Raw genomic sequence first — 24,329 nt, 5'->3', positions numbered from 1 at the left:
ATGTGCCAGTAGTACGCATCTCCGTTTCGACCCATCCACTCACAAATCCAAATCACTACCTTTCCGGCCCGGCAGGGTAACCGGCCATATACCGAGCTAGCTGCGTCGTGGTGGCCGCCGTGGAAATCTGGGACACGTACAAACGTGCGCGCGCTGTGCCGGACGTTTGTCTACGTGTGATCCGATCTGCTTGTACATCAATTAGTTAAACATGTAACTAAGACGACTAGAAAACGGAATCCCAAAGTTAATATTATCTTGTATCATCGCCGTCACGCGACGACGATATCATAGAGGGGTCGCGCAGAGTGCGTGGAGGCACGGTGGGCAGACTTAGATCGACGCCAACAACAAGGTCTAAGAAGAGGAGCAAACATGGAGACACGGGCACATGGAGCTGTAATTTTGATATGTTAGTCTTTTTGAAAAACTTATCTTACAAATAAAACTTTAAAAAAACTTATTGTATAAATGGACATTTGACTGCGCCAATATCATTGGCATCGTCCTCATGCTATATGAATATAACGTTATCAGTTGGAGAACGACGCCAATTTTATTGACGTCGTCATATACAACGACGACGCCAGTAACGTTAGCGCGGTCAAAAAAAATGTTTATGTTTTATGAGGAGAGTACAGGAGCTCATCCGCGTGGACAAGACCCTGTTTCATAGTTTCCCTGAATAGGTAACCTAGCGGGTTCACGGATTAATTACTCCACTTTAAACTCCTGGTTAATAGTCGCCACCGCTATCATCACGGCCGGGTTTGCTGGCTAGCTACAGCGACGTGTGTATACGTAGTGCACGCAGTCCGTGGATCGCGAGAGCCGAGAGACGACGACGACGGACCAGGCCGGGCGGGCGGCCGTGTGCGTGCGTCGCGATCGATCCAACGCACACCACTTGCCGACCTGCATGCGCGCGCCAGGTACTCCTATAGATATAGCTTTTGTCTTGTACCTTCTGCTTGCGTGCGTGCCAGTTTCCTCGATCTCCCACCGCTATCTTTTTCATGCTTATGTTGTAATATCTAAATTTAAATTTTTAATATTAAATTTATTTTTTAACATTGACTTTTTATATCGTTAGGAATCGATATATAAAATGTTTATTTAGAAACCTTTTTTCTTTTGGAAATTGTGTGGCATTGATACCGACGCGCAATTTACATATCTATATGTGTGCGATCAACCGGTGTGTAGCTCGCGCGCTGTTCCGCCATCTGCCCGTTTTGTCCGTGCCTGTAGTTACGACTTACGAGCCTAGGACCATACATGGGTACGCGTACGAACGGAGCACCACCAGCGTTTTCTTTGGCAGGACACGCGGACCAAGAAAGACCATCAAAGGCCATTTTTGCATTTTTCGCAGCTGGTGGATACAGCTCAAAAATATAGATGAGAGGAAAATAATCGATTAAAGTTGTGTTTGCTTCATGGACTAGGTAGGGTGAGTTGGTTTCATTTCTAATTTGCAGGATGTGTTAGTCCTATTTTACTGTTTGATTGATGGAATTGGTTAGATCCTGTTTTTTATTTGGTTGAAGAGATGAGATGGAGTAAACTTATTTGATTCGAGGGATAAAGATGAAGTTACCATATATGATTATCTTCTACGATAAATTAGTGAAGTTATCACTCATCTTTCAAATAAAACTTATGAGATAGTATGATTAATATTTCAATAACCTATAAGTCTTTCTAGCCTTATCTAAATTCATCAATTGATGAATGTATATAGTTTATATACATGTCTAGGTTCATTAACATCCATATGAATCTAGGCAAGACAAGAAAGAGTTATATTATGAAACAGAGGGAGGGAGTAGTATTTTCTATCAAACACGTAAAAAAATTAAATTGCGTTAGATATTTAGGTATGGAGTGAGTAGTTTTATTACGGAACGGGATTCAAATCCTAGCTACGAGTAACAAACGGACGCGGTGAAACAGCTACGGCGTACCGAGAGTACATTACATACCCATATGCACGGGAAGACGCGTCCAGCAAATTCACCAGGTATACACGTACGTATGTACGTAACACGAACGTCATATGCCCTCACGGCGGCAGGGACCACATCCCAAACCCCACCCCCATGACCCCCATCAGCCTTGTTGGCTGCGCCATCATCCACAGTAATGTGTCCTGATCCACCCCCCTGCTGCTGCCTCTCAAACTGTCAATATCCTCCTAGCTAGCTTCTGACCAACACCCCCCTCATCCCTGACTGGACCGCGTTCGCTCGCGTTGGTGGTGGTGGCCGCTCGCTCACCGGCGCCGCGCTCTCTCGCGTGGGCTCCTACTCCAACCCCCCCTCCAAACATGCCATGTCTTACGGCGTCCGCCGGTAGATGGCTAACCCCAACCTCCGCACGCGCCGCGGCGGTCAAAACCACCACCACCACCCCTCCCCCAACCGCAGCTCCCAACACGGCAACACAACCCAAATCCCCCCGGCCTCCGTCTCGGTGTGTCAACCAACCGGCATGCGCACGGCGCACCGGGCGAAATGCGCGAGATTTGGAAGCGCGTCGTCGCGGACACGTAGCGCGGGGCGCGCGCGGGCGGGAGGCTGAGCCGAGCCGACCCGAGCGGCGCACGCACGCGCGAGGGGCGGTAGTCGTACGTGGTGCGTTGCGTTGCGGTGCGGGTGCGGGTGCGTGCGCGCGGGGCCCCCCGCCGATCATTTCCTCCGCGCACCTGGAGACGCTTTGAACACGCTCTCGCTTGATTAATTAAGCTCCTTCGCTTGCCTGCCTCCTCTGTTTTCACTTGCTTGCTCCCGCAAATCGCCGGGTTGCTTGAATACTAAAGAGGAGATCGAGCCAGCAAACAGGACTACTACTACGAGAGAAAAAAAATATAAAGCAGAGACAGGACCGAGGAGCGGTGGGGAGGCGCGCGGCAGCAGCTAGCCCGACGGCTCGACCGGTCGACCACCACCGCACGGCGCCGCCGCCACCGGCCGTGCCATGATCCGTGGCCGCGCCCGGCCGCAGCCACCCGCTATCTCCCTCCTCGCCGCCGCCGCCGCCGCCGTTCTCGTCCTTGTGCTGCTAGTAGCACGCGATGCGGCGGCGGCGGCGGAGGTGGGGGAGGGGGATCAGGAGGAGGAGCGCCCGCGGCTAGACTACCGGGAGGCGCTGGAGAAGAGCCTGCTCTACTTCGAGGCGCAGCGGTCGGGGCGGCTGCCGTACCGCCAGCGGGTGACGTGGCGCGGCCACTCGGGCCTCACCGACGGGCTGCAGCAAGGGGTCGACCTCGTCGGCGGCTACTACGACGCCGGCGACCACGTCAAGTTCGGCCTCCCCATGGCCTTCACCGTCACCATGCTCGCCTGGGGCGCCATCGACTTCGCCGACGACATCGCCGCCGCCGGCGAGTGGCACCACGCCCTCGAGGCCATCAAGTGGGGCACCGACTACTTCGTCAAGGCCCACACCCACCCCTTCGTCTACTGGGCCGAGGTACGTTACGTATCATCATGCACGCGTCTACGTACGTACGTGCGTACGCCACCGATCGATCGATCATGTCGCGCGCGCAATTCAAAGAACTGCCGCCAAAACGAGGCATTCATTCTCAGTGATCAATTCACTCTCGCTGCTTCTGCTGCTGCTGCTGCTTGAGAGCGGAGATGGCCATTAATGGCGGTGTGAGAGTCGCTGACCGGTGGGGGCCGGCCATGTCCTGCGCAGGTGGGGGACGGCGACACGGACCACTACTGCTGGCAGCGGCCGGAGGACATGACGACGTCGCGGCAGGCGTACCGCATCGACAAGGACAACCCCGGCTCCGACCTCGCCGGCGAGACCGCCGCCGCCCTCGCCGCCGCCTCCATCGTCTTCCGCCGCTCCAACCCGCATTACTCCCACCTCCTCCTCCACCACGCCCAGCAGGTACGCCCACGCACGCACGCACGTACTCCACGCATGCATCGATCGATCGACGGCGACCTCTGAGCTGATCGGTGAGCCACGTACGCGCAGCTGTTCGAGTTCGGCAACAGGTACAGGGGCAGCTACGACAGCAGCATCGAGGAGGTCCGGAGCTACTACGCGTCGGTGAGCGGGTACCACGACGAGCTCCTGTGGGCGGCGCTGTGGCTGCACCGCGCCACCGGGAGGGAGGAGTACCTCCGCTACGCCGTCGACAACGCCGACTCCTTCGGCGGCGTCGGCTGGGCCATCACCGAGTTCAGCTGGGACGTCAAGTACGCCGGCCTCCAGGTCCTCGCCGCCAAGGTAATTCCTCTCTCTCTGCATCGTATTAGCACTAGCTAGCTACATCAATTTACTGCAGTAGCTCCATGGAAGCTACCACTGGTAGTTGGGTTGCTGAGCCGCCGCCGCCCTAGCTGCAATTCTAACCATGGTGACCAGCCTACGATCATTTTTTTTACTACTGGGTAATCGAGAGTGAGATCGACGGATGAACCATTGATCGAGCTGGGGGTGTTCGTGCTTAGGAAAGGGGAATTAATGTCACCACATGGCCTATACTTTTCTTGCTCCCCAAAAGAAGCCAAGTAGGATCCACACCTCTGCATGCACTGCTCACCGATTAGGTAGTCATCCTGCCCTGATCACGAATTAATCAATCACGATACATGGAGAAAAATACATGTAAGCGTACTGCTCTACTGCCCTGTTCCCTCTCAATCATCCATGGAAACGTTAGGAGAGGGAGTGGACTGGGGACATGGAGATACCTCCAAAAGACTGAACTGTTCATCGACTAAGTCCACTTGATCTTCTTCATCTTTGAATCTTTTGATCAGTGAGAGTGTGTACTGGCTTAGCTACTACCAGTAGCTGCAATGATGGCGGTTGGAGAAGTTGAGCATCCATCCAGTGTTGCTACGTACTGACTCTCACATGGCTGAGCATCTGGGGCAGAGCCTTTAATTTCCTCCTGAAAGCTGCTAGTTTTTTTATGCTAATTAAGCATGGCCCTTTTTCTGCCTGTCCACTTCAGTGTTGCATTCAGGATTAGCTATTCCCTTTCAGAATTTTGAGCCATACATGAATCTGAGCCCTTAACAGAAGGGAGGACAGAATCATTGAAAACATCCAAAACCACAACCACTGATCTGCTTGTTAGGGTTTGAACTCGCAACATCTTTCCTGGGAAGTAAAAGATGGCTTAACCACTAAGGTATATGACTTGATCCTGTTGTCTTAGGCTGCTCTTGGTTGGAAAAGATATCGTCTTTTAGCTTAGTTTAGTAGATAAAGACTCGTACGTAATCTGTCAGAGCCACATTGCCAATTGATCGATAGATGATCGATGCAAAGACTGCATGGGCGGAGACATCGAGGTTGGTCGATTGTCACCCCATCTCTTCGTTTATTCCTATTCCTATAAGCTAAAATTTATATTTTTAACTTTAAATTTAAAGTAATTTTAAGGGGTTTTTTGTCGAAGTTTATTTTTCAGCATTAACTTTTAGATTTTTTATACCGCTAAAAATACGTATATAAAAATTTTATTTATAAATTATTTTTACCGTAAACATTTCGGTTTTTTTTAAAAAAACATCTTCCATGTGAGTTGTAAAGCAAGGCGATGGCCGGCCACCGGGGCACGTGGTGGCGACACGACGGAGTTGATGTGTCACCACTAGCCGCCGACCTGGTTGGTCGATGAGGTCAGTGTACTGTGTTATCACAATGTATCCCTCCCAAGGACGCTATCTCTGGATGCAGCTTCTTTCGCTGATGCGAGAGCGAGAGCATATAAAAGATTTGAGATTTTCTTCTTCTTCCTCCCTCTCCTCATCTTCCACATGACGCGACAAAGAAATGCGAGAAATTTGGGAGACTATGGCTTTGTTTGCTTCTGGGGCTATAGCTAGGGTCCCAACCAACACACGTCACCAAGGAGGAGATGATGGCGACCAAAAATTTGAGACATAGATGGCTGAAAATGCTCCTTGCATTGTGCCGGGAACCCTTGCATGTCTAGTTCCAGTTTACACATAAATCACATCCTGATTGCCAATAATCAAGGTGGGCCATTTCACTCGGGGTACACTGAGCCTGAAAGAGACTATCTAGGGTTGATCGGTTGGCTTTTTTTTTAAAAAAACAAATGGTATATTTATAAATAAAAAATAATTTATGATTAAACATTTATATACGTATTCCTAGCGGATAAAGCTGAAAAATAAAATTCGAATAAAAAACTCTAAATCAACTCTAAATTTAAGGTTAAAAGTTTAGATTTAAACCAATAAAGATAAAAAAAAAGCGAAAAGATGAAATCCTAACATTAAGATGAGATAAATTTCACAGGAAACAGCTCAGTTTCGACTAGCAATAGCCAGTTTCAGACTAGTTATCATCAGGACACCCTGCGGCAGAGGTCTCTCTGCATGTGCTGCCCCCCCCCCCCCCCCAAGAATTCTACACGCCGTGACAGGGCAACAGGGGGGTGTGAGTTGGACGGGTGACGTGGACCCATCCCAACGTTAAAGTAGGTCCAGAGAAGCATCGCTCTCTGATCGATCGATCGGTCATCACAACACAGCACTGGCGTGGTCATCACGGTGCGCTAGCGATCTCCTCCTTTTTTTTTTCTCCTCCACTTGAGAGTGGCACATCACAAATCATTTTCCTCGCATTGTTTTTAGAACTTTCCCTGCATTGTTTTCGATCAGAACCTGAAATGGTCCCTCCTCTTTGGTCTGAAAATAGATTAAAGAAACCCTGAGCTTGCTTGTTGTGGAGTACAGGGTCGCTCTCGCCGTCTGTTATGAGCTTATCAGACGCAACAAAAATTATTAAAAAATTAGGAGTTAATTTAAAGTTGCTCTTAGGTTTAAGTTTTTGGAATTCAACCTGTTTTACAGCATTAGCTTAGCTTCTAGACTGTAAGCAACTTTTATTTTTAATAATGGATTAAAAACTCGGTCCCTACACCCGGAAGCACGTACCCGGCCTCTAGACCATAAACAACATAATCCTAAAACAATATATTACCATAAACTATTTTTAATTGTACCATTTTGTATGGCTTATCAGCGTAGCTAGCATCCATATATCTGTTGCTGAAAAAAAATCCGAGTTTTTGTTTGGGAGCAAATTAACGCTTGATTTGATCGATCGTGGGCTACTTCTATTCTAGGTCCAGTACTGATATTTTTTGAAAAAAAAAAAAAAAGAATGGTCGTCCATGTGACCGTGCGTCCATTCCCCCGAAATCTGCTGAAAATTAGCTAGCAGTGCTCAATAGAACATTGCAGTTATTTTTATTTTTAATTCTTTTTTTAATGCTAGTTGCTTTGAATATATATATATATAGCTGCTGCATGAGCAACTAGTCGTAAGATGTTGACATTTTTATTTGGACATGCATGACCGACAACAAACTAAAAAAAAAGTCATATATGTAGCGTGTCCCTTTTCATCTCCCTGATCAGCTCGCTGGATATATGAATTGAATTACTATGTTGCAAAAAAGGAAATTAAATAAGTGTTCTACTGGACCGCATAGCTAAAATTTCGTTGTTCCATCCCATGAAGAAAAGAAGAGAATTAGGTAGCTCGAGTTTTTTTTCCCTTCTGTATATCCTGCAAGCAACTTAGTGCATGCATGCCAACTTCGTAGTTAATTTCCAAGCTATATTAGATTAGCCAGGTAATCTATGTAGAATAATTCCACGATGAAGCAAGCAAGCAAAAATATCGCAATCAGGGTGGTTGTTAGACTCAATGCAGAACATTTCCTGTGATGATCTGGGATGGTACGTCTAGATTAATAATTATATAATAATCAGTAGTACTCTCAGCTCTCTCTCTCTATCTCTCTAGCTTTATGATAATCCATTGTACGTGTCTGTCAACCCCAGTCCATTATTGATCACTACTACATCGAAAATAGAAAGAAAAATATCTCGGCCACAATAAGTGTTCATGTCATACAGCTAGCTAATCTCCAGTAGTATACGGCAGTCGTCACCTTTTTGACATGTGGTATTAATTAGAGCAAGTTTAATAGAATGGCCAACTATTAACTCTAATTTATTTATAGTTAATTTAATAGTTAATTCATATAATATTTACCTATAAAATATCAATAATGGTCTCACATATCATACGTATATTTTGTCTTAGAGTTTGTGTGTAGCTGACTATAAATTAAATTAGTAGCTCACCTCTCATCTCTCCTCTTTATGCCTGCTATTCAGCCGCCCTCGATGTTCCTGCTCTTAGCTCGGCCCTCTTGATGTTCCTAGTTAAGAACGAAATTGTCCCCACTAATAACGATAATAACAACAATATGCCGCTTTCCTAGCATGAAAAGGAAACCAGCACAGTAATAAATAGTGAAAACGAAGTCGAGGATATTTTGGCTACTAGATTATTAATTAAGGGTGTATATACCGAACACTGTGATATTTTTTTAAAAAAACTATGTATATATTTTTAAAAGTAAATTAATATATTTTGAAATTTACGATGCTCCCTCCTTCCGAAAATAACACCATCTTAAAACCTGCTCTCTTTTGGCGCCATTGATTTTTTATATAGGTTTGATTGTCTGTCTTATTCAAAATTTTTATTCATATTCAACGTAAAATTATAAGTCATTGCTAAAAGTTTCTATAGTAATAACTAAAATCATGATAAAATAATTAATAATTATATAATTTTTTTAAATATGACGAATGGTCAACGCCGTAAAAAAATCTAAGAAAGTAATTAATTAGAGTATATAGTAATCAAGTGTTATATCCGGTAAACCAAACGGCTAATCATACGTGCAAATTGCACATTTGAACGGGGCCAAGATCTTACTTGTCTTCCAAAAAAAAAGGAAAAAGAATTAATCGAATCGAAAACGCAACTAAATCACCCATAATTGCCCTCCACTGATCGGCTAGTGCCACTCCCAAGCCAACAACTCCACATTATTCTCGGTCATAAAGCTAGCTTCCTCCTAGTAAACGTGGCAGATGCTCCGTCGCCTGGGCGGCCCCACCTGTCGGCGAGCGCATGTGCGGCTGTAGGTGGTGGGGGGGAAAGCGCGCGAGCCACCGACAGCTAACGCAGCGACGCGCCGGTCGGGCTCAGCTCCAGGCGACCGAGAGCTAGCTGGACCGCACAATATACTACTACTAGCTCGCTGCTCGTGATTGATTGCTTCTACTAGCTTGCTGCGTACTGTGTTCGAGTTAAACATAGATTAACCAAGAAACTAATTGCACAAGAAACTAATTGTACAGTTACGCAAAAAATCTTGAGATAAATCTTTTGAGTTTAATTAGTACTCTCTTTGTTTCATAATGTAAGACGTTTTAGCTATATTTAGATTCATCTATTAACCAATGTATATTGTTTATATATATGTCTAAGATTTATTGATATCTATATGAATTTAGGATACGTTAGAAAATCTTACGTTATGAAACGGAGGTAGTACATGATTAGTTATAAGTGCTACAGTAACCAATATATCCTAATGACGAATTAATTAGGCTCAAAAAATTCGTTTCGTGGTTTGCACTCTATCCGTGAAATTCGTTTTTTCATTCGCATCTGAAAACTGTTAAATATTTGACGTGACACTTCTTCTAAATTTTTTTTCAATCTAAACAGCGCCCTAGACCGATCGATCGATCAGCTGTGCATTGATTAGCCGGTTGGGTCGGTCGGTCTAGCTTGTTAACTGCTCACTTTTAAGTTAATTTTTAGTTTTTAGATGCCATGTTTACTCCTTTATCTTATTTTAAAAATTACGATTAATGATTTTATTAGATGATAAAATATAAACAGTATTTTACACCTGACGAATTTTATTTATGTTTTTTTATAATTTTTTCTAATATGATCAAATGCTCGATAGATAAAAAAAACGCTTAGGGAGCACTCGTGCCTGCGTGCGTGTTAATATGTGTTGCACAGCGGTCGTCTTTTTGCTTCTTTAAAGAAAAAACAAGCCAAGTATTTGAAAAACAATTATAAATAAATTTTTTATATACGTGTTCTTATCGATTTATAAACAAATAAAATATGATAGAAATAGTCTAAAATTAATTTCAAATTTAAATTTTAGATTATAAAATAAATGAAACATACGGCGGTGTTACCACCAGGCCGACCTCTGCACGTTCCATGCTGCCACACTGTGGACACAAGACGGCACTCGAGTATCTGACAGCAATGCCGCGTTGTTCCATCTGATTTCTGCCAGTACTGTTCCATCTGATTGTTGCATCCTGTAGTTGTATCTGCTTAGAAAAACCATCGATAATATTGTATCGCGGATTCGTAGTATGTTATTTCTCATTATCAATCGTATATTATCACGAACACATTTATCAAGCTATATTTTCTAGAATAATATTTGAAAATTTGGTATAGTAGTTACTAATTAAATCCAGTGCCAGAATCTGTCGATGATTAAAAAAAACTTTTAGTTTTAACCGTGTTGCTCGCTCTACCACGTTAAGCTAGCTACTACTGTAAAAATGTAAAATATCGTGATAATACATAAAATGTAAAAACAACTGTCTCGGAGTCAAAACGGGAATGGATCGAATTTGTGTGAAATTTATTTTTGTCACTGAGTTTTAAATTTGTGAGGTACATGCATGCAGCTGGTGCTGGACGGCGAGGCGCAGGCGGCGGCGAGGCACCGGGGAGTGCTGGAGCAGTACAGGGAGAAGGCTGAGCACTACCTGTGCGCGTGCCTCGGCCGGAACAACGGCAGCGACGTCGACCGGAGCCCCGGCGGGATGCTCTACGTCCGCCAGTGGAACAACCTCCAGTACGCCTCCAGCGCCGCCTTCCTCCTCACCGCCTACTCCCACTACCTCTCCTCCTCCTCCGGCGCCGACGGCCTCCTCCGCTGCCCCGACGGCCCGGCGGCGCCGGCCGAGATGCTGGCGCTGGCGCGCTCGCAGGCCGACTACATCCTCGGCCGCAACCCGCTGCGGCTCAGCTACATGGTCGGCTACGGCCGCCGGTTCCCCGTCCGGGTGCACCACCGCGGCGCCTCCATCGTCTCCCACAAGGAGGACAACCGCTTCATCGGCTGCATGCAGGGCTTCGACGACTGGTTCGGCCGCGGCCGCCCCAACCCCAACGTGCTCGTCGGCGCCATCGTCGGCGGGCCCAGCCGCCGCGACGAGTTCCGCGACGACCGCGGGAACTACATGCAGACCGAGGCCTGCACGTACAACACCGCGCCCATGGTCGCCGTCTTCGCCAGGCTGCATCGCCTCGCCACCACCACGCCGCCGCCGGCCGACTCCGGCAGCTCGCCGGAGGAGTGCCACCGGCCGGGGGCAGCGGCGGCGCTGCGGCTGTCGGCGGAGTGTAGATAAAAAGGTAGTAGTGGGCCGTGGTGGTTTGCGCGGGAAATTCTTTTTTCTTTCTCGTATACTTGCCTTTTTCTACTTAAAAACTTCACTAAATTTTTTTTGAAGTGTTAATACGAGAGAGAGAGAGGTAAAGAGAGGGATTTGATTATTGGTGAAAAAAAACAAACAAGAAAAGATAGTGAATGGGTGCCATAATTAAGCAGGAGATGAAGGTGAAAAAAACATTAGTTACTTGTATTTTTAAGGTAGGTCTCAGAACTGAATCAAAGCAAATTTAAAAAGGTCTGTAATATTTACTGGAATGGTGGTACATATTATATAGACCATTACATGTTGCCTGCTTGTGCATCTCTTTCTGAATGTGTTGAGTGTTGTTTTGCAAGATTCATTATCCCCTACATATTCGCTCTTTGCCTATCTTTGGCCTAGTAATGTTAATTAATTTTACCCACGAATTCAGTTATCAATGGCTATTGTGCCTCATGAGTATGTGTTTGGGTTTAATTTAATTTAATTTAATTTAATTTTTTGCTTGTGAGCATGTCCACTCAAGACTCGAAAAACTTGTAGGCGATAACCAGGTATTATGTTTTATCCGTGAACAACATTTGTTCGTTCATTTTTACCTATCTCTCAAGCTCTTTCTTACTTGGCTCATTGTCTTGAACTTTGAGGAAACTATGCTAGTTTAGTGATAATTTACGTTGCCTGAATTTGCTTTACCTATGCCTGAACTTACCCACTGCCGTCCCTACCTTGGGGCCTGTTCTATGTTGAATTGGGCTGATATCGCAAAGCTTGGGAGTGGGCCTTTCAAAGCAAAATGGTCAGTATTTTTTTTCTTTTCTTTTTAAGAAGCTAGTTGGTCAGCTTGAACTTTGTATTTCTGTCACTCCAAAACCCCAACGCCGCCTAACAAGAACACCCAATTTCCAGATTTTCTAAGCTCACTTAACAAAATGTAAATTATAGTTTGATTGACATACTGAATCACAACAATTAACATGTTATTTTATTAATAGGTATAAATTAAGATAATATATATAATATTGCCAAGTGTTTTTAAGAGTAACACACATCAGATTTTACGGTAGCGATTTTATACCGACACAAGATTAAATCAATCGTTTGGGAGACATAAGAACGAAGGTACTAACCAAATGTCATAAGGTAAACCATAACAGGGCTCGAACAAGTTATGCTAGTTCACAACGGTTATAAAGTATGGTAAACAATATGATTATGTGGTATTATATCCCAGAGTCGGTCCATATGATAGTTGTATACCCCCTCTGTTTTATAATAATGTTTAACTATTTGTCTTATTAAAAAATTATGAAAATATAATTTATTTTGCTTATGACTTACTTTATTATTAAAAGAACTTTAAGCACGACTTGTCATTTTTTATATTTGTACTAAATTTTTAAATAAGACGAATGATCAAACGTTATAACCCAAAAAATTAAACATCTTATATTAAGAAACGTAGATAGTACCTTCTTATATCTATTTTAGTTGTGATGGTAGTTCAATCAAATGTCCTCTATAATTGGAGGAGCTTAGATTCTTAAAAAAGAACGAGTAAAAACATGGAAAGGCTAGATTATTTTAGCTTTTTATACCTTCTTTTTCCAAATTCCATAAATGCATCTATACTATACTGTTTAAGAACTCGTAAATTTTAGGAAAAAACCGTAATCCCAAACAGAGCCATGGTCTTTTTAGAAAAAAAAATCTCTTAGGTCGATCTGATAAATCGCTGATTTGATTTTTTATTGGCTAATTATTTATGTTATACTGGTGACTATGCCATATAGAACTATCTAACTTAATAACAATAGACTATGATGACAAATAACTGAAGCTCAATCTTACAAGTATAAAGAAAATCAAATCTGATCCTGATGTCAACTGTTGGGAAGCTATAATTATCCCTTTGATTAGAAGCAAGGCATAGAAGAGGACTTGTGCAGGACTGTCGCCCAATTTGCTTTCATACGACATCGCAACGGCTGAGCCCCCAACTCAACCGCCACGTGGGCATCCCACGACTTTTGACTCGTCGGCGGCGAACCCCGGCCGGCCGGCGGCGCCACATGAGCAGGAACCACGCCCCCAAGTCCCTCGCCGTCCTCCTCCGCGCCCGGATGTACCCTGACGCCGTCGGCCCCGCCCCGCCGCCCCCCGCTCCGGCGGCCTTGCCCCCCGACCCCGACCCCGACCCCGCCGCCTCCGTCCGCCGCTGGCTCCACGCCTCCGTCTCCCCCGCGGTCTCCCCCGCCCCCGCCGCCCTCGACCGCTTCTCCGACGGCTACCGCTCCCTCGACCGGGGCGGCCGCCGCGAGATCCTCCGCTCCCTCGCGGCCGACTACGACGTGCCCCGCGCGCGCGTCCGCGACCTCATGCGCCAGTACCTGAGCGCCGCCACGGCGGCGGGGGAGAAGGAGGAGGAGGAGCACCAGGAGGCGGCAGGGGAGGATGGGGGAGGTGGCGGCGGCTCTGCGTCGGCGATGTACCGGATGGAGAGGGGGCTCAGGGAGGCGCTCCGCCCCAAGTACGCCGGGTTCCTGGAGACCATGAACGCGCAGCCCGGTGGGCTCAAGCTCCTCGCCGTCATCCGCGCCGACCTCCTCGCATTGCTGGGGTGAGAGTGACAGTGACATTCCCCACGCTGACGCATATTGATTAGTAGATAAGCAAATGGCATAGGGGATAATCAAAATGTTGTCTCCTTGTTCGATATTATTTGGGGGGCAATTGCAAATTTGCAATGCAGGGAGGAGAATGTGCCGGTGCTGCGTGCATTGGATGGGTACCTGAAGGAGAAGCTCGTGACTTGGCTCAGCCCGGCGGCACTGACTCTCCACCAGATAACTTGGGATGATCCGGCCTCCTTGCTAGAGAAGATCGTGGCATATGAAGTCTGTGATCGGCCGGCCATTGAAATTTTCAGTGTGCACTCCGGTGGTTTAGCTGATGATTCACTTTTGTTTTCGTTTTCCGTTTTGTAGGCTGTGCATCCAATCAGGAATTTGATAGACTTGAAGAGAAGGTTGGGTGTTGGCCGCCGTTGCTTTGGGTACTTCCATCCTGCAATACCAGGTTGATTAAACTATGTTGTTTTGACTACGTTCCTTGCACATTTGGACTACTGCCATTGATATTATGACTCAATCTTAGCAATATATAAGTACCTGTGCATAACCTAGTGGAACACTAAGAATCGATAACTAGCTGGATAGCTTGTATTTTTCACACATGTTTGACATTCTTATAGGGATCAAATAAAAGTATCATTCATCATTCTTTTACATTTGTGCTTGAGTTGGTAACCAGTTTTGTTTGAGTGCTCTTACTATATCTTTATTAAAATTAGGAGAGCCACTGATTTTCATTGAAGTTGCCCTCCTCAAAGATACGGCCACATCTATACAGGTCATTGAAGTTTCAGCAAAGTCCTATTTGGATACATGAACATTCCACTCAATTGAACTTATTTATGTTTATCCTATCAGGAAGTTTTGTGGGATGATCCTCCTACTCCTGAATGCGAAGCTAGATCTGCACTTTTTTACTCAATATCGTCAACCCAGGTACATATTCTTAGATTATTAACAGTAAATAAAAATACTATGCTAGGTTATTTAGCATGAATGACAAACTGATGCCTAGCCACCTACACAAATTGATTGTTCATTGCTATCAGCCAGGCCTATCAGGTATTAACCTGGGAAAATTCCTTCTTAAGCGTGTGATTGACATGTTAAGAAGAGATATGCCTTCAGTACAGGTATTGCTTTCAAAATCTTTGATCATTGTTATTTTCCATCGTGCTGTGATTCTATACTCAAGCACTGGAAATATAATAAACTGGATGATGTGGTGGGTGCAACACTAATTGTAAACTGAAAATTCATCATTATACCCAAGTCTCTTACTCATGTTTCCTGATAATCAAATATTATATGCTCGTCTGTTGGCATTTCATGCAGATTTTCGCAACGCTTAGCCCAATTCCTGGTTTCATGCAATGGCTTCTTGCTAAGCTGTTTTCCCAAATGAAGTTAGCAGAGGCCGAGTCGCAGGATGGAAATTTATCAGGAGTCACTTCCACTTTCAGAGAATCCATCCTTCTCCCAGAGGAAGAGAAGATGATACGTGACGCGGTGTATGCTCTTTTTATTCATGCTCTATCCTTGTTGGAAACAGTCTCTTTTATTTGTTTGGAAGTTGGAATTACCATGATCTCTTTTTTTTTTCCCATAGAGTTGGGTTTCTGAAGAAAATCAGTGTTTTAATTTTGGAATACTACCCTTTGTTCAGTAGTTAATCCATTACATGTTTATGTGAAATTTTGATTATCCATAGAGAATTAGTTACGTGGTGCTTCGTGATTTGTAATAATCTGTGCTGGTACATTTGCTGCAGTGGAGAAGTTGATGGAAGAAATGGAATTGAACTTTTACAAGATATACTGAAATCAAGTCAGTGGGTAAAGTCTGACAAATTATCTGCTGCGCTGAAGTCCCCTCTCATGCGTTTGTGCGCAAGGTATGTAGTTACATTGTTTCATCTTTACATGCACTAAGAATGACATGTTGGAAAGACTATCGACCATAGAAGCTGCTATTGTTCATTTTTGGAATATGTTAATTGCAGCAACTGATAGTAATCACATATAATGTATAGGTATCTTGCCAGGGAGAAAAAACGAGGAAAAGCCCTAGATGCTGTTGCAAATTTTCATTTGCAAAATGGAGCAGTAAGCCCTAGCATGTGCACATCCAGTTCTATATGCTAATTCTGAGTAGAGAATTCGGTTTTGCATAGTATATAAACCAGACACCCTTATTTTTTTGCTTCTGCTTGTGCGTATAAGCCAAGATTTGATTTTTCAACCTTAAATTTGAAGATGATTTTAGGGTTTTTTTTATCGTAGTTTATTTAGCCTTGGCTTTTAGATCATGAAGAACACATATATAATAAAACATTCACAAATTATTTTTCGTTTGCAAATATGTCGTTTGTCTTTTTCCCTGAAAAAGCCACACCCAATAGATTATCCATTTTCCCTGCTTCTACCTGAAACTTAAAATATTTAATGCTTATCCTAGAACCATGTTGTAATTTCATATTTAAACACTATGTTTTATGGTATTTCACATTTAGACTTATCATTTAATGATACGCTATGATACATTGAAGGAATAACTCTTGGGAACATGTGGCCTTGGCCTTAAGAAAATGCTTGGCTTTTTTGGCAGATGATCGAGAGAATAAATTGGATGGCTGACCAATCGGAGAAGGGCATTCAACAAAGTGGAGGTATCATGGTAAATTATATGTACAGGTATGCTTTTGTTGAAGATTTACCCAGATACCTTTGGATGGGTTTCATGGATAATCGTGTTTATATACTGTCACTCTATTCAGGTTAGAGAACATAGAAGAGTACGCAATGTCATATTTGGGTACAGGGATCGCTCATACTTCACCTAACTTGTCGCTGTATCTCGAGGTACGATTTGTGCTTGGCTTGTACGACATTTCATACAGTACACTGTGCCACTGTGTTGTGCTAATTAGCCTGACAAAATGCCTGTTTCTGTCTCGATTATTTTCTGTTCTGCCTTTTGTTCTCACTGAGATGTTCTGGAACAGCCAAAGGGTACATGAGTAGAAGAACATTTCTGGAGTGGAAGTTTTGCATCCGACGAAGGATCATACCAGTCATTGGATATAATTAACCAAGATACTCTATACGGACAGTATGGATAGCACACTTCTCCCCGGTCGTGGGCATGTCCTGGTCATATAATTGCTCGTCATCATGCATAGCCGCGTGTAGTTTGTTTCTGATTGGCCTCGCTGCACTGGCAGCATTGTAACAGTAGAAGTTAATAATCGTTTTACCTTGTCCATTCTCTTCTGTTCTGGTAAATGTAACCGGGAGTTAGCTCACTCACAGACTCACAGTTATGCGTGCTGTGCATATGAGTGCAAGAAGCAATACCTCCTCCATTCCAAAATGCAATGCTCAACTATCACTAATACGACCAAGAAAGAGTTATAACCATCTTCTCGTTAGATTAACTTAGGGTGTGTTTGGTTCTCTGCACCCAGCTGGTTTGACTGAGATAAGTAGGAACATTTGTTTGGTTGCTGGTGCACGTTTCAAAACTAGGTTGTCCGCATGCAAAAACCATCCCGTGGCTAGGCTGAGGAGAAACACTCGGCCTGAGCATCTGAACTCAGCTTGGCTCGTGCGATGCCCTGGACTGCACATGCAAAAAATCAGAGGGGTCTTCTGCATAAAGGCTCATTTCTCCTCCCCCCACCCCCCCCCTCCCTCTCTCCCCCCACTTTCTTTGGCTAGGCCCTCGCCGCCAACCATCCACTCTGCTGGCATCTCCTCCCGATGCCAGCTAGACCGTCGTCGTCTCCTCCTACCGCCATCTACACCAGCTCTGCCTCGTCCCGCCGCCATCCACACCGGTTGACGTCGGTGCTCACCAGGGATGTCGTTGTGCCTCCCATCACCATCCACACCGGCCGACGCCGGTGCTCGCCAGGGACGCCGCCGCGCCTCCCCGCCACCATCCACACTGGCTGACGCCGGTCCTCGCCAAGGACACCACTGCGCCTCCTCCATTCGTCTCCAGCCCAATTCGTTGCGCCCTCCGTTCGTCTACAGCCCGATTCCCCTCCTACAACAACTAGGTATGAATCTAAAAACTACTCACTCCGTCCCATAAAAAATCAACTTTTCGGTTTTTGTGTCGAGCATTTGACCATCCATCTTATTTAAAAAATTTTCAAGAAATTTTAAAAAAATTAGTCGCACATAAAGTACTGTTTATATTTTATCATCTAATAAAAATAAAATTATTAATCGTAATTTTTTTTAATAAGACGAAGAGTTAAATATTGTCTCTAAAAACTAAAAAGTTGATTTGTTTTGGGACAGAGGGAGTACATATATGCTCTGTATGGCATTTTGGTTGCTGAATGGTTAATTTTTTAGGTTGTTCATGCGATTGGTTTAGGAACAGTTCACTTGTATGCATGATTGAATTGTGGATCTGTGTTGAGATGCACTTGTTTTGTTCAGATCTGTGCCATATGGTTTCATTTGGTAAATGCAATACATTGACACCGTTTTATAAATTGTGACAACCGCGTAGATGGAAGAATTGCGGCGTATCCGTCAGATCCTAATGGCAAAAGCTGTTGGTTTAGTAGCAACGATGTGTGCTTATATGATTTTTATTATGAGGGGAGCTAGGCAATGCAACCCTAGGATTTCATATGGGTCGTTGATGGAGAGGGACTTAGCTAGAAAGAACAATCTCCTTTTGATCTATGATTCTAATGATACACATTGTGTGAACCAACTTAGAATGAGGAGAGCACATTTTTGTCAGTTGTGCAACTTGTTATGACAAAGAGAGTTACTGCAGGACAATATTCACAGGATTCACAGCTCGGTTGAAGAACAAGTTGCCATGTTCCTTCTTGTTGTAGGCCACAATGTTATATTTAGGGCATTACAATATTAAAATTAATTTGACAATTCATTCACTTCACAACGGTAAACATTGTTCATAATATATCTTGTTGTAATGGAAAATGCAATAACTTCCCCATTCAACCATCCCGTGACTGAACTCACGTCGAAATCATCCAACCAAACACTATCTTTTGCATACAACATCCAAAGATATAACCAACCAAATAGGATCTCAGGTCATCCAGGACAAACTCATACAGACAACCAAACACAATCAATGCATGACTATCCAAGCTGAGAGCAGCCAAGCTAGAGGATTCGGACTAGGCTGGGATTATACAGGCAACCAAACACATCCTTGGTGTATGTATTCATGCATGTAATATGGTTGAACATTTTGATAGTGAAGAATTTAAAATAAATTAAATTTAGAGAAGAGAGACTAGATACTTAATGCATAGCACGCCTTATATTATGTGGCATAGAAAAAATAGTTATGCCTTGTATTTGGAACAATATACATTTTTGCACTTATTTGAGACAAGTGACTTTATGCCTATAACTTATGTATGCATGTATTGTTTTCTACCACAACAGAAATTTATTTTCGGTTTACGCGGTAGACTGAGCTAGGACTCCTCACACTGCGGGGCTCAACACAAAAGGTGTAAAAACTACCCATTCAAATGTTGTCCGGTAGCTTTGGGACTTTCAGTGTGTTAGTGGCTTAGATCCTAAATTTTAGTCACTTTTGAATGGTCCATATTGCTCAAGATACATGTTATAGTACCCTACCTCCTTATCTTCTCCCCTGTGATGTGCACCTGTCTAGTTTAATTTCATGTTACCACCATTCTCTTCCCCCACCCTATACACATTAAGCCTTATGAGCTTAGAGTCCTATTTCACCTCCCTACCCTAAGCCAGAGTGGCGTCAAGTAATCCTACCATGTCGATCTTTTTTGTCTTGGGTAGCTTGCTCTGGTAGAGAGACCACCATCATCCTTGGCCTTCTTTCCACCCTAGATCGCATGCCCTCATTGCTGACCCACCCATCATCCTCCTCCAAACTTATAGCACCACTGCTCATGTTTGCTGCCCAAGATCAGACAATCACCACCTTAGCCTTCCCTATGTAATCTTTCTCAACATCCTCTACACACCTCCAATCCCCACCTTAACCCAAAAACCAAATCTGTCTTTTTTGTGTTTTGAGAAATAACATGTTTGTATAAAATAATGTTGTATATTGAGTGTTTGATATGGGAGAAGCTTGATGCCCTTAGCCACCTCACAGCCTCCAGGCACATAAATGTGCTCCTTCTGCTACGGTTGCAACACCGATCCACCGTTGGGCATTGGCTCCTCTCCACCAACCCTACCTCTCATCATTGCCAGCCCACAACTACCCAATCGTCACTACCCATGTGGTGTTCAATCCTTTTCCCATCCCCCTCTCCCTCTCTCCCTCTCACTATGTACCTTGATCAAATGCATCTCCCTATGCAGCAGGACCATAAGGTATTGCAGGCAGCGTGGAGGGCATCTCCTGGTTGTGATTGAAGCCTACATCATCTACCCTTTTCTTGTGTCAATTGAGTTGTCTCCATGCCCCTCCCTGCATCTTAGTGCACCCTCTTTGCCCATAACTTTGGCCACCATAACACGTCAGTGGGTCCACCTGGAGCCACGTTGTTGATGGTGATGCAAAGGGTGTCGCTATGCACGTAGCCAAGCCTCTGCCCTTGCTTTCTTCCCGAGAAGCTCAACCAAGAGCATTGGGAAGACGGTGGTATAGATACGGGTCTCGCAATTTAGACAACCTCTGTTACATGCACCACCTCTTGCCTATCTCAATGGACCATACCATTGCGCATTTGCACCAGATTTGAGAAGAATATGGTAAGCCTTTTACATTCTTGGTTGATGTTTCAATATTTAAAACCCGATGTTTTCTGTGTAAGAAGCGAAATGTTTTAATTGGAATATGATTGTGTTGCACATTTTTATGGATTTTTAATGTTTTTGTCATTGGAACTCAATGTTCCATACACAGAAGAAAATATTTCAACTTGTTTCTTAATGTTGCGCTACACCTCTTAATATGTTTTCTTTGTTTATCACTAGTTGTCGTTTTTCATTTTCCACTAAATGTACATTTTTTGTCACACAACATGTAATTTTGATATTTGACTAAAGATCAACTGAAAAAGTTTGATACCCAGTTTTTATTGCTCGATTCGGACATTCGATTCTAGTTGCATCTAGAGTTGAAAACGGGTATGTACCCATCGGGTTCATTAACCATGCACCTGTACCTGATGTCGGGTCTAGAATTACCCCATACCCACACCCATATGGGTAATAGGTACCTGTTGGATACGTCTACCCGCAACCGATCGGGCGGCAGCCAGCCAACAACCAAGCGAGTTTGTGGCTATCGACAGGGTCTTCACCTGCGGATGCAACAGCAGGGTCTTTACCAATGCTTGCAGTGGGCTGGTGGTCAATGGCGATGCGTGGCGTCTCCTGGCGATTGCGCGGCAGCCGGCAACTCGACGTCGATTTCGTGACAGCCGGTGAGGTCTACACCAGCGAGGGCACGATGAGGTGGGAAAGGTGGAACGATACCTTTGTGCTTTGCGGGGGGCCGATGGCTGGTGGTGGTGCATGGCATCCCTTCGCGATTGTGTCCCTTCGTTATTGTGGTGGGCCAACTTCGATCTCACAGCAGCGGCAACCGAAGTGCCACACTTGTCTAGGAACGATGTCGTCGCAACTATCACCTAGCAGACTATAGACAACAGTACGGGGACGGTGCACTCGGTGAAGGGTGTGGGCAGTAGCCAAGAGCTAGCAGAAATGCATAATGCGGTTGGCTTTTATATGTAGGGCTTTGTGGTTCTGGGGTCTAGTCTTTGGGCCACTAATGTTATTCTTGGGCTAGCCGTTTGGACAATTTTCACCCATGGGTAATGGTTTCAGGTGGTGAGGAAACATAGCCATATCTGGATCACCCGATGGGTACACCTTTTCCCATTTATATACCCATTGGTACTATATTTAAACTATAAATACTTCCTAATAGAGTAAAAACCCACTGAGTATCAGGTAATGGGGCCTCATTGCCAACTCTACTTGCATCATTTATCCTTTATAAATAGATGTCATTTTTATAAGCTTAAGATTTAAGAAACACCTAGTAAGAAGTTAGCTAAAAACCTAGTTTATTTTTTAATTCTATAGTTTTAAATATTCAGAATTTAGGTGAGAAACTATACTGTTTGGGAGAGATGAAGAGTCTGATTGGGGAACTTGAGAGTATGAGAAGTAGCTGGTGAAAAGACAACTTAAAATCTAAAAAAGTCGGTTCTTTTTCAATTTCTAGTTTATTTTCTGGATTCTACAATTATAAATTCTCGAAGTTGAGCGTTGTTTGTAAGAGCTTTAGGCTTCTGAAGAATCTATAAGAATCTATAGCTATCAGAAGCTCCCTAAACATGGCCGAAGATCCTGACAGAAACTGTACATGCTAGGGCAAAGTATCTAGACAAGAGCTCTGTCACCTAATGCAAGTATCTCTTTCAAACACGTATATCAACTAATTAGTGTGAGTTTAAGAAAACACTAAAAAACTTCATTTATACCATTCGAAATTTATCTCATAAAGCATGCATGTTTGATTAGAGCCTTCTTCGGAAACATCAATATCATTAATAAAAGATACCATAGTCACCCTATTACTAGGGGGTGTTTGTTTCCCCTAACTTTTTTAAAGTTCCTGTCACATTGAATGTTTGGACACTAATTAGAAACATTAAATATAGACTATTAATAAAACCCACCCCATACTCTGCACTATTTTACGAGATGAATCTATTGAGCCTAATTAGTCCATGATTAGCGAATGTGATGCTACAGTAAACATTTGTTAATCGTGGATTAATTAGGCTTAAAAAATTTGTCTAATGAAATAGCCTTTATTTATGTGATTAGATTTGTTACCGGTCTATATTTAATGCTCTTAATTAACGTCCAAACATCCGATGTGACAAGAGACTTAAAAAAAGTCCCTGGATCCAAACACCCACTAATTTATCTCAAATTTCAAGACTTGAAATCTTCACGCAATGATGGGATCATGAACCGCCTAAGGCATTATACACCATCTAAAAAAGAAATTCAACTTTTGGCCGGATTTAAATTCTTCAAGGATGTAAAGTATCAATCCAATCTAAATGTGCAAAAGTTAAACCGTTGTGTTTTGACAAGCGCCTTCCAAAGACATTTGCATCGAAGAAGCTTGAGAGTTTGAAAGATACGGACACCCGTATCTCTGCTTTTGCTTTTGCTTATAACTTAAAATTTAAATTTTTAACCTTAAATTTAGATTTAACTTTAGATTCTTTTCATCAAAATTTATTTTTCAGTCTTCACTTTGAAAAACTTTATTCATAAATTATTTTTCTTTTATAAATATACTATTTGATTTTTTCCGTAAAAAATCAAACAATCACCGCTGATTCACTACATGCATGAACGCGATCTTACTCCATCCGTTAGCAATTTACGCCGACGGTTTAGCGCGGAGATTACGTGACATTTTAGTGGCCGCGGACGGCACGACTCCCCTGAACCGTTGCACCATTAATTAAATCTTTAACCGCGGTGTGAAAGTGTCACAGGGTTATTTTAGGTATTTCACTTCCAGAAAAAGATTAGAGATTCGTTGCCTAGATATCTTTGCTATTTATAAAGCCTTTTGCGATTCTCGAAAAGATTCGACGACGATTCGCTTCGGAGTTTTGCGATCTACAACTGGACGGGAGCATAGTCGCTGGTCGGATCGATCTGCAAAGGTAAACTGCTCTGACTATGAATTTGCTGCTCTTCCCGGTTTTTGCTTGATCGATTTCCTTGAGGAGATTTGGCATCGATGGATAGATCTTGATTCGATTCATTTGGTCTTCCCCTTTTCGTCTCCATTGCCTTTTCTATGCAGATCTTCTCCTTCCTCTTCTGCTTTTCTTTCCATCTTTGAGAAGTTTCGAGTTGATAAAACGATTGTTGTTTCTGTGTGGTTTGTTAGAAGGGTATGATGTACCGCTGTCGTTGATTCGAAGGATCAAATGATTTAATCCTATTAAATACTATGAAATTCTTATTGGGAGGAATTTTAACATGAGATCCATGCTCATAGACAATTTTCTTCGATTTTCTCTCTCTTCAGATTCATATCTTTTCATGAAGTCATTCAATCAAACATTATTATGGTTTTTTATTTTAATCATATATTTTTACTATTTCAATTATATCAAAATCCTACTCCCTCTATTTCATAATGTAAGACATTTTAACTGTATCTAGATCTATCTGTTGATTAAAACATATTGTTTGTATATATGTCTAGACTTATTTAGATTTATTAGTATCTATATGAATCTATAAATCTAGTGATAGAAAATTTTATATTGGAAAAC

The 24,329-nt window shown here is 43.5% G+C and overlaps 2 protein-coding genes across 2 annotated transcripts; both read left to right on the top strand.

Moving 5' to 3' along the window:
- The first annotated feature begins 2,779 nt into the window (after positions 1-2,779).
- Positions 2,780-11,678, top strand: LOC102716530 (endoglucanase 22). Its single transcript, XM_015840847.2, has 4 exons — positions 2,780-3,474; positions 3,706-3,906; positions 3,997-4,251; positions 10,611-11,678. The coding sequence occupies exons 1-4, from the start codon at positions 2,980-2,982 to the stop codon at positions 11,337-11,339; spliced, it is 1,680 nt and encodes a 559-aa protein (XP_015696333.2). The 5' UTR covers positions 2,780-2,979; the 3' UTR covers positions 11,340-11,678.
- A 1,625-nt stretch (positions 11,679-13,303) lies between these two features.
- LOC102716247 (malonyl-CoA decarboxylase, mitochondrial) lies at positions 13,304-17,368 on the top strand. Its single transcript, XM_015840846.2, has 12 exons — positions 13,304-13,983; positions 14,116-14,260; positions 14,351-14,441; positions 14,716-14,774; positions 14,855-14,932; positions 15,046-15,129; positions 15,332-15,507; positions 15,768-15,890; positions 16,029-16,101; positions 16,604-16,689; positions 16,773-16,857; positions 17,001-17,368. Exons 1-12 carry the CDS (start codon positions 13,436-13,438, stop codon positions 17,013-17,015), a joined length of 1,563 nt encoding a protein of 520 aa, XP_015696332.2. The 5' UTR covers positions 13,304-13,435; the 3' UTR covers positions 17,016-17,368.
- The last annotated feature ends 6,961 nt before the right edge of the window (positions 17,369-24,329 follow it).

The sequence above is a fragment of the Oryza brachyantha genome, chromosome 9 (genome assembly GCF_000231095.2).
Source record: "Oryza brachyantha chromosome 9, ObraRS2, whole genome shotgun sequence".
NCBI classification, from domain to species: domain Eukaryota; kingdom Viridiplantae; phylum Streptophyta; class Magnoliopsida; order Poales; family Poaceae; genus Oryza; species Oryza brachyantha.
Note: the sequence above shows the minus strand (reverse complement) of the source record. Positions and strands in the feature narration are given on the sequence as shown.

Excerpts from the sequence above, each read along its gene's own strand:
- LOC102716530 (XM_015840847.2), top strand. The coding sequence starts at position 2,980 with ATGATCCGTGGCCGCGCCCGGCCGCAGCCACCCGCTATCTCCCTCCTC. Across the intron at positions 3,907-3,996 it reads TCCTCCACCACGCCCAGCAG|CTGTTCGAGTTCGGCAACAG; the intron begins GTACGCCCACGC and ends ACGTACGCGCAG. Across the intron at positions 4,252-10,610 it reads TCCAGGTCCTCGCCGCCAAG|CTGGTGCTGGACGGCGAGGC; the intron begins GTAATTCCTCTC and ends ACATGCATGCAG.
- LOC102716247 (XM_015840846.2), top strand. The coding sequence starts at position 13,436 with ATGAGCAGGAACCACGCCCCCAAGTCCCTCGCCGTCCTCCTCCGCGCC. Across the intron at positions 14,261-14,350 it reads AGAAGATCGTGGCATATGAA|GCTGTGCATCCAATCAGGAA; the intron begins GTCTGTGATCGG and ends TCCGTTTTGTAG. Across the intron at positions 15,508-15,767 it reads AAGATGATACGTGACGCGGT|TGGAGAAGTTGATGGAAGAA; the intron begins GTATGCTCTTTT and ends CATTTGCTGCAG.